At 36.1% G+C, this 15,093-nt stretch overlaps 3 protein-coding genes and 1 long non-coding RNA gene across 4 annotated transcripts; 1 reads left to right on the top strand and 3 right to left on the bottom strand.

Annotated features, from left to right (window-relative positions):
- Positions 1–278: 278 nt before the first annotated feature.
- Positions 279–3,120, bottom strand: LOC125581275 (solute carrier family 25 member 44-like). The gene is made up of 6 exons (XM_048746383.1): positions 2,838–3,120; positions 1,581–1,962; positions 1,311–1,507; positions 1,034–1,181; positions 698–854; positions 279–583 (listed from the first exon to the last, which is right to left on the bottom strand). Exons 1-6 carry the CDS (start codon positions 2,897–2,899, stop codon positions 558–560), a joined length of 972 nt encoding a protein of 323 aa, XP_048602340.1. The 5' UTR covers positions 2,900–3,120; the 3' UTR covers positions 279–557.
- A 746-nt stretch (positions 3,121–3,866) lies between these two features.
- LOC106368225 (COBRA-like protein 4) lies at positions 3,867–5,939 on the bottom strand. The gene is made up of 6 exons (XM_048746381.1): positions 5,876–5,939; positions 5,722–5,801; positions 5,184–5,640; positions 4,631–4,778; positions 4,278–4,555; positions 3,867–4,181 (listed from the first exon to the last, which is right to left on the bottom strand). Exons 1-6 carry the CDS (start codon positions 5,922–5,924, stop codon positions 3,895–3,897), a joined length of 1,299 nt encoding a protein of 432 aa, XP_048602338.1. The 5' UTR covers positions 5,925–5,939; the 3' UTR covers positions 3,867–3,894.
- A 905-nt stretch (positions 5,940–6,844) lies between these two features.
- Positions 6,845–7,691, bottom strand: LOC125581274 (protein SPIRAL1-like 4). Its single transcript, XM_048746382.1, has 3 exons — positions 7,571–7,691; positions 7,202–7,473; positions 6,845–7,093 (listed from the first exon to the last, which is right to left on the bottom strand). The coding sequence occupies exons 2-3, from the start codon at positions 7,433–7,435 to the stop codon at positions 7,010–7,012; spliced, it is 318 nt and encodes a 105-aa protein (XP_048602339.1). The 5' UTR covers positions 7,436–7,473; positions 7,571–7,691; the 3' UTR covers positions 6,845–7,009.
- Positions 7,692–12,121: 4,430 nt separating this feature from the next.
- On the top strand, positions 12,122–14,478 carry LOC111204052. Its single transcript, XR_007318959.1, has 2 exons — positions 12,122–12,874; positions 13,083–14,478. It is a non-coding gene; the product is annotated as an uncharacterized LOC111204052 (long non-coding RNA).
- Positions 14,479–15,093: the final 615 nt, after the last annotated feature.

Here is a 15,093-nt window from a genome sequence, read left to right as displayed (position 1 = left end):
AAATGTATTTATTGTTTTTTAATCTATGTGAAATGCTCTAAACGTCTTATTTTCCAGAACGAATGTAGTAATTGATAACTCATGAATCAGGACGATGTAGCAGCAAAAGAAAGGTTATGGTAAAATGTGTTTGATAATGATAACGATTGTGAAGACGGTGGTGTAAACGAGAAGTAATTATAAGCAAAACGAGACTCAGTTTTGGATGGTATGGCAACACAGCCGCGCACACACACACATATACTATGTTAATGATTATTATAATATTTAGTTGAAACTGTTCGCAAATGGGATTTTATTATTATAGTGCTATATTCAAAGTTGTGAAGCTTCTTAACTCAAAGCAGAAGACCATGATCTAGAATTTCTTCTGCTGTAAGAAAGAACTCAAATACGCAGAGTTGAAAGAATGATTACAATAACGGAACTCAGACTGAAAGAATGGTCCGATTGTCAAACACGGAAGCTCCCAAATAACCGAGAATTGAATCGGGTTTATGCGTACTATTCGAGTTAGTCTGAAGGAGAAGAACCAACAAACAGTAGTGAGGGTTTCTCTAATCTTCTACTGCACACAGACGCTCTGAAAAAAAATTCAAGCAAGTATGAATATGTCAGAGAAGGGACAGTAAGCATTTCAAAAGAAGAAAGATGCCTCAAAGTGAGATTTTGGGTATAAAAGAAAGATATATCTTACTGAGGTATTCGTAAGTCAATATCATTGAGGTTCCCCAAGCGGACATGCTGAAGAATCTTGGACCAAGACCCCTATAGAATCCTTTCCACCCATCTTGTGCTATCAGATCCTTCACCACTTGTTTCGCTGAAGGTCTATTTTCTTGGTGTCCCATGACCTGAATATATATTTATTCAGGTTGATTATTGTAGTTTCGATATATATATGTTGCAATAACCGCAGTTCTCTCACTGAGAACCAGAACATCAGAGACCCGAGAGCTTGCTTACATTCATGAGAGCTAAACAAACTCATTATGAAATCACGTTTTTGATTATGAAAGGGAATAGTTAATACCTGCAGTCGCGTTTTGATTGTATCCAATGGTGTTGTGATTGAGGAGGCTGTTGCACCGGCGATGATTCCTCCCAAAGCCTGGACAAGTACTATTTTTGACTGACTAGGAGGAACAGTAGCCTCCGAGTCACTACCATAGCCTAAGAGTCTGCACAAAAGTAGCAGCTACTAGATCAGTTAAACAAATAGCTTTTTTGTAACAAATCGAAAAACCAAGTTCTCGCAGTCAAACTAAAAGAAAGAAAACTAATCATCAATACAAAGTTTCATGTCTAACCTCCAGATAACACGCTGACTTGATCCATAGCTAGCCCACCAAGCCGCACTCGAAGGAGAATAAGTCATAACAGAGAGACCAAACCCTCTGTATAACCCCCTCACGCCATACGACTTGATGATTTTTGTGGCAACATCAATACCACCAGTGTACGTAGCATGACCTGAGTATCCTTGCACCATCAACTTCTGGCTAACCTGCAGCAAAACATAAAAACATTAGCTTTGACATTCACCACAAAAGCAGTACTTGTGGTGTCCCAATACTTACAACATCAATAGGAACAAACACGGCCTGCGAGAAAAGAGACGCTGTCATCCCCGCCATGCCATTAGCAATAGCAGCTTGCGTAGGTTCACTAAACTCGAAAGGCGCAACCAACTTAAAAGCCGAGATCTTCGTGGTCTCGAGAGCAGTTAGGAATATGATCCTCGCAGGTACTGCACCTGTGATAACAGTGCCGAAACCTCGGTAGAGACCAGGAACACCGTCGTTCTTGAGAATCCCTTTAACCACAGAGAAAGCGCTTCTCTCAGCAACGTCTTTGGAAGCGACTTGAAGGCGTGTTTTGACAACGGAGACAGGGTAGAGAGCTACTGTAACGCCAGTGAAGAGTCCAGCTCCAACCACGTAAAACCTCTTCTTGTCAAGCCTAGTCAGAGAGAGCACCAAAATAATTAAATATTAGATTGAAAAAATTCAAACAACTTCTCTTGTAAGGTAACTTAATGAATAAAAACTTGTATGATTTTTCCATTAACAAGGTACATAGGTGGCAAATCGGACTTAAACGAAACAATTTTTTTTTAAATAAGTTTTAGAGTTTTTTTTTGTCAGCATCCATTTTTAAAATCAAGTGGTGGTCGAGTCTAAAGCCCTGTTCGTTTGGTTGCCGCAGGTTTCAGTGGCAGCGGCGGCGGCAGCGTCAGCGGCGACGGCAACGTCAATGAAGACAGTTGTTGTTCGTTTCGCAGACGCTGCCGCATACTATATGGCGACCGCAGGTTTTATCGGCATCAGCCGCAGGACGCGGCGTTCGGACGCGGCGTTCGGACGCGGCGTCAGACGCAGCTTCCTACGTCAACGAAACGAACAAAAGTTGACGCAGAATGTTGACGCTGCCGCTACCGCCGGTACCAGCGGCAACCAAACGAACAACCCTTAAGTCACTCAGAAGAAGAAGCGCTCGGTCCGGCCGGGTCTGATCTATATGGGAAAAAAAACACCACTGCTTCTCGCCTCGTCAGCGGCGGCTAATCAATAATCCTCTATTAAGGAATAGTTACAGACTATGGATTTCTTGAACATTGAATATTATGATTCAAATATGCTGCGAATCTGAAATGGAGCTTCTCTTTAAAGCAATGAGCCATTACATTCACCAAATGTTTCCGTCAAAATAAAATTGAGATATTATTCGTTTCTAATTCCCGAAAACAAATCCAGCAACGAAGCGATTACGAGAGAATCTGGATCGGAACAATTACACAATTTCGGATCGATTTAATGGGAAAGAGGGAAACGTACTTGTCCCAGTTGATCTCGGTTTGTACGAAAGGCGCGGCACGAGGACTTGGCGGCGTGTTCATGATGACTCTCGGATGCTGCGGCGGCGAGGGCGAAAATTAAACGATCTTATCTGCGATTCAGAAAGACATCTGCTGCATCCAGAAGACGACCACGACGGCGAAATGAGATTTCTTTAATTGGAGGCAAATTCAACAAAGTGCAGACTTTGGGATTCGTCAGGAGAAGTAATAAAACTTTCCACGCTTAGAGGAGAATTTTTGAAAACGCAGACGCGGTTTTTAACTCTCAACTTCAGCGTTTGGTCAGCTGCAAACTTTTCCACTCCTATTCAGATTCCAATCAAAGGTGTGGGCCATACGGCCCATTTACAAATGTGTCTTATGTTTTTACAGTTTTACTTCTGATGTATCAGATAACTTTTTCACATATATTAACTTAAACTTCGTACTGTAACTTTCCCACAGATACTGGTGTTAAAGACCAAATCCTATTAAAATAAAATAAAAATAGTCCGCTGTACATTAATTCTTGCTCAATGATTCAATGACGGTCAACTAATATAGAGGTAAACTTATGTGTGTTCATATCTCAAAATTAAAATATTTTTTCCTGAATTGAAAATGTTTAAAATAAACAAATGCTATACCAAATTAAAACAAAAATAATAGAGTACGACTTTTTATAGAGCTAATCTCGAGAAAATATCTTCCGAAAAAAAGCGTCTCCCCCAAAACAAAACGCCGTTCTTGACCTTTCGCCTTTACGAACCAACGAAAATTATTTATACACGTGAACATTAACTAAGCCGGGCCTCAACTGGGCCTATAGTATAATGAGCTTTTCTTGGCCCATTGAAAACGTTCTTGGATTATAAACCTCTCGTTCGTTCTTTCTCAGTCGATGTTTCTTACAGAACCATTCAGTCAGTGTAATAGAAAGACGAGACCAACATCTCCGATCATCTTTCTCTTACAAAACTCTGTTTTCGATCTTTATCTCAACACTCAATATACCAACAAAAAAAAAAACAGTTTCTGAGAAGGATCAGATCAAATCACAAGCTTGAGATGAACACAACAAGAAGAACCGTGAGTGACAGTGTCCAGAGAGAAGCCAAGTTCCCTCGTGCAGAGTTCGGTAGAAAAGGGTACGCATCTGGTGGAGGCAACATACACTCATCGCCATTAAAGTAAACTTTCCTCGGAAAAGCCCATCCTTGCTTGAAAGTAAATGTCTTTTCATCTTTCTGCAGCAACACCTCTGACTGTACATTCCCTGAAGGTCCCGCTTCCATCAAAAGATCATTATAAAACTTCGTTCCAAAGAACATTCCTGTATCATCTGCATTAAAATGTATCATAAGGTTTCAGTCTTTCAATGTTTGGCTGAATAGTTGTAGTGATCGAGCGAGAGAGAGAGAGAGAGAGGGAGACTTGCTTATGGATCCATAAGGAGCAACTGATTTGTAATCGAAGCTGAAAACTTGAGTCACGTTGTTGAGATTTGGATGCTGAACTGCTAAAGTCCATAGTGTATGATTCATCCGGTAATTGAAGTTTGTGATGGCTATCTTCACACGCCAATACTCTTTGTAGTTAGTTTTAACGTGCCAGTGAACTCTAACGGGGCACATGTGGTGTGTGCATTGTAGCAAAGGAGCGTTGTCTTTTCTCGGTGTGTTGAGACCTTTCTTTGTTAGAATCTTGGAATCAGCCCTGCAAGAATATTATTGATAATGTTTAGAAAAGGAGTATGTATTTTAAGTGATTTGTGTGTTTCTTTCTGCTCACTTGACGCAGCTCTTTTTGTTCTCGCAACCACATGCACAAGAAGGACAAGGAGTTATGGTGTCGTTGTAGAAGGAAGAGAAGGAGACGCAACAACTTGGATGCTTTCTCGCTAGAAACTGTGAGTATGTGCAGGTTACATTCCATGTCACTGCATAGGCAATAAGATTTGAGATGATGTTTAGAGATTAGTGGTGTTTTTTTATTTACCCAATATTGTAAAATAAACAATTCTTAAAAACACTAAATTTAAGTTGTTTGAGTCAGTTTAAATCAGCCTAGACCGATCTAAATCTATCTAAATTGGTCTAAATCAGTTAAATCAAGTAAATTCAAAGTGAACTATGACTAAATTTAATTATATCTTTACCATTAGTGCAAAAAAAGAAAAATCTTTACCATTAGTGTTATACTTTTTCAAATTTTAATTTATTAGTCAAACACAAAAAAAAACTTAAAATATGTTATATAAATATATATAATAAATAAAATAATTCATTAACTACATTTCTAACAAATTTTTGAATGTTGGATTTACTCTTTTAATTTTACTTACTCAAAGCTTGTGTCTTCCGCCTTTTGTCAGTAGTGAGAAAAACGGTAGACGGCACTATTTTGGCAGGACCGCAAGAGTAACCAGGCCCAGGACCAAGCAATGTGAAGTTCTTAGGAAGCTTAACAGTCTTGTTCGTAGTTCCAGCCAAACCAACGCTAACCTGAAACTGTGACACAGCAGATGATGGATCTTGACCCCAAGCTCCAACCACACCGCCTTTGCAACAGTTTGAGAACTGTTGGTTGTAAGGAACACCCGGCAAGAGATCAACGACTGTTGGGATTTTCTTACAGCAATGAGGTACATTGCCCTTGAACTTGGAACAGTCTCCTTGTTCTGTTGTCTGTGCACCAACCATTGACCAAATCACTTCTTTCTTTGCCCATGCCCAGCCTAGTGTCCAGCCTGGGTTTTGTATGTGTCGGTAGATTTGGAAATTGTTCATAGTTACAGTTGCCTGTAAATGCATGTATAGAGATGGTGAGAGTTTGTGTGAGTTTCAAACACAGTTATTCACAAGCGCGGAGAGGGTTCTTACCACATAACCATCTGCTGTCCAGGACATGATGTCCCATTTTAATGTGATGTTCCCATTAGGATCCAATGGATCATAAGCAGCTGGTGGAAAAGAAAAGATCAGAGGATCAGAGAAATAAGTTGATGTGGGTAAAAAATAAATATCTAAAACTCACATGATGTGCTAAAGATGATCATGAAGAAGAAGCAGAAGAAGAGGTTCATCTTCTGTAAAATTTAGGTTGTTGGTAGTGTTTCTTTACCCCAGTTTCTTCTTCAGGAATATGAAAATTGATGTGTTTGTAGATTTAAACAGAAGCTAATTGATTAGTCTTTTGGGTCTGAAGATTGGCAATTCCACAAATTTATACTTTCTTGTTTTCCCATAACTTTAAGCAATGTTTATGGTGAATGATAGTATAACAGCAACAGAAAGTGACGTGTTCTTGTCCGAACACAACATCTCAACTGATTTTAAAATCTTAAGATACTGAACACTAATGATTCAGAGATGAGAAGTGAGAATGTAACTTGGGGTTGAAGACAAAAAGGAAAGTGGTAATGAGTCATCTTCTGAGATAAACATATCTCCTAACTTTACCATAACTATCTTCCTAAGCAATTATTTCATTTGTCCAAATGTTACTAATTATTCAACTTCCTTCATAAATACCATTTAGACGTTTTTGAATCATCCTTAATCTTTCATTCTGTTCTTGTTTTGGTTGCATATGCATACAACCCACAGTTCTCTTTGCAAGAGTGAAGACTGATCATTGTCTCACAAATGAGAAGATCTAATGCTCTCAATTTATCTATGATCACTAGACTCTGTACTGTAAGGAGCAGAAACTTTCCAAGAAGCTGGTTATGATGAATCTACCAACTTTTCATTCAACTTTTTATTGACTTGAAGAACAACCATGTTCAGACAAGACAAGTATTAAAGTAGTCCCAGACAGAGAACCAAAAAGAGGTGAGTTTCATAAAGCTGTTAAATAAGTCAATGAGAGGGTCAATCCTAAAGCTTTACTCTATCATAGACCATATATTGGATAAAAAAGATTCAGATCCAGCAGCAAAAGGTCTAAACCAATGAATGTTTTAACTAGCAACAATAGAAACGCATTCTCCAGATGTCTAAATTAAAGAAAGTTTCTAGCTTTGAACCATTGATAGACAAATCCTTTTTGCAAGAACATAAGAAAATGGTCAAATCCAAAACAATCCTCATGAACATAACATTGATCACCACGATATGAAATAAAGTTACAATTTTTTTACACTTTCTTCAACGCTGCAGAAGCAAATCATTTGCCAGATCCAGATCCAAACAAGTAACCCAGAGAAGATCCTCCACCTGGTGCTGCATGAACCTTCGTCGATGGTCGTTCCTGTTTCTCAAAATTAACAAAAAAAAAAAAACACACATTTTTCTTGTTCAATTACGAATTCTAATTCTTACAAAACACAAAGATCTTTTTTACTATTATTATTATTACCGTGAGGAAGTTGCCACAGTTTTGTCCCTCTGTTCTGATGTAATTGTTAGGGCTTCCTCTCACACCTGCCGACATCTGTTTCTTCTCCACCTCCTCCGTCTTGGCTTTATCTCCGGTGGTAGTGGTTGGTGTTGTGGTGGGTATGTTCGGTTTGGAAACAGACTCGCCGGATCCAAAAAGGTAACCGAGAGAGCTCTCTCCAGCGCCGCTGTTAACTCCTCTAGCTTTCCCCATTTCCCGGCGAGCTAATTCCGGCGCCGATACTCGAAGATCTAGCAATGCGTAACATTAGGTTAAAAAAAAAGAGATCTTTAATATATTTGGATACTTGTGAAACACTCAAGAGTAGATTCATTTCATTAGTTTTACCTGTTTCTGGTTTTTGTTTCCTCTTACGATTAGACGGAAGTCAAGGCAGAGAGAGAAACAGAGGAACAAGGAGATACAGATACGTACATGTACATATGTATTTATAAACACGTGTAAGACATTGTGTGGTGGTGAGGAAGACATGAAGTTATGGTAGGCACGTGTGGGGTTAAGTCGTTGGTGCATCACGTAAAGCCGTTTTTTTTTTTTCCCGTCTGGTAAATTCATTCAAAGTGAAATACTCGTTTTGATACACAAGCTGGCGGCATAACAAGAAAGCCCCAGAAGCAAAAGCCCACATGAAGGCAGCATCTAAAACCCACGCAGGGGTGACTTACTAACAACTAAAACTGCAAATAAACTCATACGGCTAATAACTACACATGAGCATTAAACAAAACAATTCAACAGACTTTAGAATCAAGCACAAGCCAATGATTGGGGAAATATCGTTGCTCTCCATAGCCCAACACACGATAACATCCACCTCTTACAACCACACTGAGACTTACCGCTGCTGCTTACGCCCGCCAAACGATAACGTCCAAGAACCTGAAACTTCATAACCCGACAAGAGGGACCGTCATTCGATCAACACAACCTTCAGATACGGATGCGACGCACTCATATACGTCCGCTTAATCCTAGATAGAAGCCCAACCAAAAACCCACAACGACGAAGCCTTGCCAACTGAAATTTTCGGGATGTATTCCCGGATGAAAACCACACCGCACGGCAAGCAATCACTGCACCCATGAACTCTAAAATAAAGTCTGCTAAATCAACTGTTAAACTCCACGCATAACAATAACCAAACCTTGAACTGAACGGCCAAAATGGAGATACGACCACCACATACGCTAATTCCGTTTCGAGACCATACCACTTTAGACCAACCAAACACAACATACGACCGTACCAACACACCATAAACCAAACTGAACACACAAGATACTACAATCTAGAGCAAGAGCCACAAACATGAGAGCTTCAGAACCGTAAAACTCAAAGGCTTCGCCGGCGCCAGACTCAACCCACACGCCCTAAGCCACCGCAAAGACCACGTAAAGCCGTTTATTAACCCTTTTTTTTGTTTATGTTTAAATATTTAATTGATTTATATGAATATAAAGAGGCTTGAATCTCCAGAATAACAATGACAACCCACGTTGTCTACGTTTTAGGTAGCTTATAGAGGCAACATGTATATTTTCTTACTCTAGTCTATCCTTTAACATCTCTGTGTCCATCGCATTATTTGCATATCTTAATGGAAGTTTACAGCTAAGAAGCAGAATGTGCAAGTAGTGATTATGTATTCTACGTTGACCAACAAAACAACAACAACTAAATAGACATCTTCCGAATATTTTTATCAATGAAAATTTGAAAAGTTGTTCAGTGAGGTCTTATTGGTAAGTATACAGTGGTAAAAATCAAAAATATCAAATATGAGTTTAAGGAGATTGACTTTCATCTAGAATATATTGGAAAAGGCTTAGAGTATCTTGGCTAGGTGAAAGAGTTCCTCTCTCTAATTGGCTTGATGTTTAGAAGCTTAAAGTCTCTTAAATCTCTTCAACAGATTCTTAAACCAGTTATTGTGGGTGAACCCAAGAGAGGCTTAGGATGAACATGCAAAGCCTCTAGAGTCACTCCCCTCTTAACATTTCAACGACTTTGCTCACTGATGGACGGTCAAATGGATCTGTTTGAATACCCCATAAACCCACCAACACCATTTTCTTCACTGGTTATCTTCTCCCTCAGTCATTTTATCTCACAATGGTCTCATGGTTTCTTCCCTCTCAATACTTTTTTTGGAACGCATTTACTAAAAATGTTGGAAGTGTTGGAATGGGCTAAAGGCTCTAGAGAAAGTGACAGGCATCTACACTAAAAACATACAAAAGTAAGCCCAACGGTCTTTTGAGCTTCTTTAACTTTATTGGCCTGCTATTCCTTACATTTCTCATTATTCTTTCTTTATGTTTTTGTCTATATATATACCTTAAGGAATTAGGGAATATAAAATTTGAAGTTGATAAAGTTTATGTTGTTGTCAACTTTTCCTCAATTTCTTACTTTTATTCCATTTTAGTTTCGGATAAATAAACCCAAAAAGAGAAAAAAGTTTCCCAAAACTCTGACAAAGAAGGTAACCAGCCACAGGACTCGAAAGGGGCTGCGAGAGCCCATGACTTCAGGGACCATCACAGTGTACGATAATCATCATGATCTTGATAATGAACATCATCATCCTATACGGACAAGATTTTCTCGTTGACTTAGATCTATCTCTAAGTGACGTTGAAGCATGGCAATAGACATGTGAAATACTTGATGGAACCCTCACTTTTACATCTGAATTTCCTTGCTACACTTATAAAAAAGAAATACTAGATTTTGATCCGCCCTTGGAAAGCGCGGATTTTTTGGATTATATATTATATGATAAAAATGATAATATAAAACATTAGTTTCAATGTTTTTACGATTAAAAGTCAAAATGGTAAATATAATAATAGTAATGATTAAGATTTAGGAGTAATATTTGAATAAATAAAAGAATTGAATAAATTATTGTAAGAGAAATATATGGTAACATATTGTTAGTCTAAGTTTAAGGTAAGACTAAAAAATAATGAATTAAATAAAGAGTCCAAACAACTTTGATAGGTAGATTTTTTAAGACTCCTCCTCTTTTAATAGTATTGATACTATTTTATTAGCGTTTCAGATATTATATTTTTGTTTAACTCTATGGATAAATGAATCAAAGATGACACTTTTTTAGGAACAAATCGAATGAGTTTAAGATAAATCGAAAATAATAAGAAAATGGCATCTTGATACTAGCTAATTATGGTTTTATCATTTAAACTTACAAGTTACAATCATTATTTGAATGATGTATTTAATATCCTTTTAGTGAGTAAACGATTTTAACTTTCCAAATGGCTCAAGTTTAACAAAATAAGAATCTGAATCTTTGTATCAATTTTAATAACTACATATAAATATAAACTACAAAGTGAAAAATAAAAATAATAAAAGAAAGAGAAGAGAAGAGTTGCATCATGTTGGCTTAGATATTGCTTAGATTGCATCATTGTGTATTACTATATAGATTACTTTTTTTTTGTTACTAATGTATGGTTCCATTTCCTCACATGTTTTGGGAAAAATACTTAAGTAACTAAATGAATTAATTAACTGAAAACCAAAGGAGATTAATTAATTAATTAATTAATTAAAGAAGTTCCCAAGAACAGCAACTTGTGCGCTTTCTAATTTGCTTATAGATGCAGATAAAAAGGGAAAGCCCATATGATTGGAACAACTTGACGATTTATTCATTAACAAAAGTAACTTATTTGCTAATTAGCTTATTCATTAACAACTAGACACGCAAATAAATTCCTAACCCTTATCTTAATTGGTACTCACTCTATAGAGTTACTATTAAAAGTTGATTTTATGGAATAAAACTAGTTGTAGTTTTACATCAATTGTACACACGACGAATAACAGATGTATGTGATATATTTTATATAATTAAATACTTGTGATGTGGATTAAAACACATACGACATCCATTTTCAGCAGATCAAATCCCAGCAAACAAAATCAGATCGTAAAAGTGGAAAAGATTGTTTTAGCAAAAAAAAAAACAAAGAGAGGAAAAGATTGCTTTCACATCATTATAGAATCCCTCGTAATCTCATAGACCGAAAAATGTAGATACACATCGCTGGTTTGGTTTAAAATATTTAATCTAATCTTAGTTAGTTACGAGCAAAATATCATGATTTGTTTTTAGTACTTTCCAATAAGGCATTCTTCGTAAAAAGAGTTTGGTGCTAGTGGATTAGACATATGTTTAGGGAATACCAAAGTGGTTATATTTTTAATTGAACATTAGACCCGCTCACCAAAAAACTTCAATGCTGGCTCATATCTTAACCAACTTTTTATAGTATAAGCTTTTTGAGTATATATGAAGGAAGCATCATATTGCCATGTGCATGCATATGATGAGAACTATTATACATTAAATTTTAACCTAGTTGCCAAAGTTGCATGCATTGATTTGGTAACTTTGTTTCTTAGTTTCCTTTTTAATCCATGCACCATAACATTAATAATGTGCATAATAATAGTAATGGCTTGGTTCAACTTCCAACCAATGCACATTGATAACATCTGTAAGTAAATACTTCATTTCCAGTATTATTTCCTTTATCAAATGGACACTAGCCAAAAACAACAAATTATATTGTTATATACCATGTCAAGATTTATAACATTGAAGATAATCTGAGATCCAGCCAAGTGAAGTTATAAACTATTTAGTTAGAATAGGAAGAAATGAACTAGCATTGTCTTGAATCGTTAATTAACTAATTAGCTTATCGTCTTTTTTGTTGTTACTTGCCAACATTAGCCTTCCGTTTTGTTTGGGAACATAAAGTCCTCTTGGCGATGTTCATCACAGTATTTATACGGGTTGACCTAATTGTTGTGTAACGAAAAATATATGTATCACTACTATATAAAAGAGACTATTTTAAGAGCTCCTAAACTATGCCACATAGATACAAATATTCCTGACCAATTAAAATGACAACTCAGCATAAAGTTTAAGAAAATCAGTAAACAGTAAAAGTAAATCTGTAAATCGACCATTCTCCTCCTTATCGATTCAGTTTTTCCAGATTTAGATCATACATACCTTCTCAACTTCTTCTCATTCTCTACCAGTTAACTTTTTCACTATTTCATATTAACATTTTCCAAATCCTTTTCAATCTCTTATTTTGGCTCCCCCCCCCCTTCATTCGTATCTTCCAAGAAAATCCATAGCTCTTGGTTTTAATTTCGGTGTTATAGAATTTTTATTCCGTTCTGTGTTTTTTTTGGCTACAAAATCTATTCTAATTTGAAATTGATCTACACCAGTGAGGATCAGAGATGAGTCCGAAATGAAGGTGAACACGAAACTTAACAATGAAAGAGTGACCTTATGAACTTCAGATTAAGGTTGATGATAAGACCGGTTCAAATCTCCGATGCTTACTTTAGACCTTTGGGTGTCGCTCCGCTATGGCTTCTTCATCTGTCAGTATGTTCACCGTCTATATTCTATCGCGTATATATTTATGTATATATATAGAAATATATATGTTTAATCGACAATTTAGAAACTTTGGGAAAAAAATTCCTTTCCAATGATGTCTTATGTTTTTGACTGAATGGGTGAAAGTCAAAGCTATCAAGGAAATCCTAACCATTATGAACACGTAAGTTCCCTTTCTTTATTTCTTACAAGTTACAAATGTTGTTATGATCTGTTATAAACACTATCGGAGATAAAATTGATTTTTTTCTTTCAGTTCGCATTTTGAAGGCATTGAATAGTACTTTTGAGTTGTTGCGTTACGTGAACTTTTGGTGTCTAATTGGTTCACTCTTTTATTGTTGACTATTGACATGCAATTGTTGATGAAGACTGCTGCTTTGGGACAAAACTGTTAGAGAACGCCTTCGACGACTTTGGTAGCCCATTACTCTATTTGAGGAACAGGAAATGGAGAGAAGAGGTGGGTTGGCTCGGCTTATGGCTAGGCTTGATATTGGCGGCCAGTTGGATAAACTGATTTTTTTAATCTTCATGTGACTCAAATAGTTTTCTACTAACTTGTGCGTGCAAATATTCAGTTCTTTCAAAAGTTATTTTGTAATATAGTAATTTACTTAAGATAGATATGCTGGCCACTCCTGGTAGATACCTAGCTTATGACGATCTTGACTTTTTCCTTCCCATACGTTTGTTGACAATTTACCTATCTATATTGTGTTGCAGATAATTTATAGTAACATGTATTTGTTGCACGAGATCACTAGGAGACTTCCAGCTAAGACCAAAAAAAGCTCTTAACAAGTTCTCCTCTATTTGACATGTGGCGAAGATAAGCTATTTACAAATTATCCTCTACTTCTTCTGGTAACTATGAAACTAATTAGTTTAGAATTCAGCTTATACATTTTGAGGAAGTATGTCGGATATTTTGTATATTGTTCTTAGCTTATCACTATATAGCCCTTGCTCTGACCATTATATTTTCACATAGGAAAACTGTATTGGATGAAACTTTGATTTTTATTTATATATTTTATTATTTATGTTTAAATATTTAGTTTAGTGAGGCCTATAAACTGTATAATTGATGAACTCATCCAAACTTTACTAACAATCTCATTCAAAATTAATATCTAGAATTTTTGGATGGATTATAATTTGCATTTGATTACTTAATCCAGCTCATGCAAGTCATCAAATCAAACTTTTACATCCATTGCTAGAACAATACAAACCAGCTATTCAAGGATTTTTTTTCTGGGAGTTACATCATGAATGATCTTCATTATTGTCAGGTGTCTACTCACAGATATATGAAGACAAAAAATATAAATGGTTTGTTTATATTACGTTTGGTGTTCTATATAAATGTAAATGAGCACCTTATGACAACCACTGTACAACAGTGATTATATATATCCAGTTTCCAGTTTTAATTGATGTGATTCAGAACCTACGTTGGTCTGAGTTTATCACTTGGTTGGCATGTCTATCATATGTTGCAGGAGCCTACATTTTTTGTTTTATATATTTTAGGAACCAAACACAAGGGGCATATTTTTGCTCCGTATACACAAGCGGGTTATCGACTTCTTCAGCTCTTTGGATGTAGTGAAGCAGATCACTTCAATCACTATTGAGCATGGTACTGAAGACAAGTTCAACACATCTGATTCTTAGTGCATACGTGGTTTAGTTTATAAATTGTCTTTGAATTCCTACGACTTTGTCCTTTTTTGTTACAAGGTTCAGACTTCGTCTTCACTTTCTAAACCAATAAGTGGCTGGATCTTAAAGCCATAGCCAAAAAAGTAAAAACAAAAACATTATGTAATATTCAGTACAACTTATAACTAGATGATTGACCAACCCAAAGATTAACATAATAAAAACAGTTTTGAGTTGAACTTATTCTTAGTAATATTAAAAGAACTATTTTCCTTGATTTTTAAGCCTTCCATGATTATATAAAAATAATATAATAAACATAATTATAATGTCAAATTTATTGTTAAAATTTGCTACATATAAAACTCTCAGTAGCACAATAAAACATAATAGTTCATGTACCAATACTCTACTATGACAAACTCGAAAACAATTTATAGTACCTAAGAATGATTCCTTATAGTATCCAAACAATAAATCTCATTTAGACGTCTTATATAGAACATTGGTTGTGGCGGTAGATGCTCTAGAAAGCCAAAATTTGGTTTAAAGCCATACATGTCAACCAATCATGTTTTCTTTTTCTTTTAAAAAGCAACAACAAAAATATCTCTAAAAAATAAAAAAGGACTGTAGAAAGCTTTATTTCTAGAGCAAAAAATAATATTTTACAAAGCTACAACAAAAATAGTCACAGCAAATAAATCTACA

Source organism: Brassica napus, chromosome C2 (genome assembly GCF_020379485.1).
Source record: "Brassica napus cultivar Da-Ae chromosome C2, Da-Ae, whole genome shotgun sequence".
NCBI classification, from domain to species: domain Eukaryota; kingdom Viridiplantae; phylum Streptophyta; class Magnoliopsida; order Brassicales; family Brassicaceae; genus Brassica; species Brassica napus.
This window is presented reverse-complemented; position numbering and strand designations above follow the sequence as displayed.

What these genes read in the sequence shown, in the direction of transcription:
- LOC125581275 (XM_048746383.1), bottom strand. Translation starts at nt 2,899, where the DNA reads ATGAACACGCCGCCAAGTCCTCGTGCCGCGCCTTTCGTACAAACCGAG. An exon ending in AGTCAGCGTGTTATCTGGAG is followed by an intron (nt 1,182 to 1,310) that starts GTTAGACATGAA and finishes ACTTTTGTGCAG; the next exon opens with ACTCTTAGGCTATGGTAGTG. An exon ending in CAATCAAAACGCGACTGCAG is followed by an intron (nt 855 to 1,033) that starts GTATTAACTATT and finishes ATATATATTCAG; the next exon opens with GTCATGGGACACCAAGAAAA.
- LOC106368225 (XM_048746381.1), bottom strand. Translation starts at nt 5,924, where the DNA reads ATGAACCTCTTCTTCTGCTTCTTCTTCATGATCATCTTTAGCACATCA. An exon ending in GATCATCTTTAGCACATCAT is followed by an intron (nt 5,802 to 5,875) that starts GTGAGTTTTAGA and finishes CTTTTCCACCAG; the next exon opens with CTGCTTATGATCCATTGGAT. An exon ending in TGCTCCTTATGGATCCATAA is followed by an intron (nt 4,182 to 4,277) that starts GCAAGTCTCCCT and finishes ATTTTAATGCAG; the next exon opens with ATGATACAGGAATGTTCTTT.
- LOC125581274 (XM_048746382.1), bottom strand. Translation starts at nt 7,435, where the DNA reads ATGGGGAAAGCTAGAGGAGTTAACAGCGGCGCTGGAGAGAGCTCTCTC. An exon ending in ACTGTGGCAACTTCCTCACG is followed by an intron (nt 7,094 to 7,201) that starts GTAATAATAATA and finishes TTTGAGAAACAG; the next exon opens with GAACGACCATCGACGAAGGT.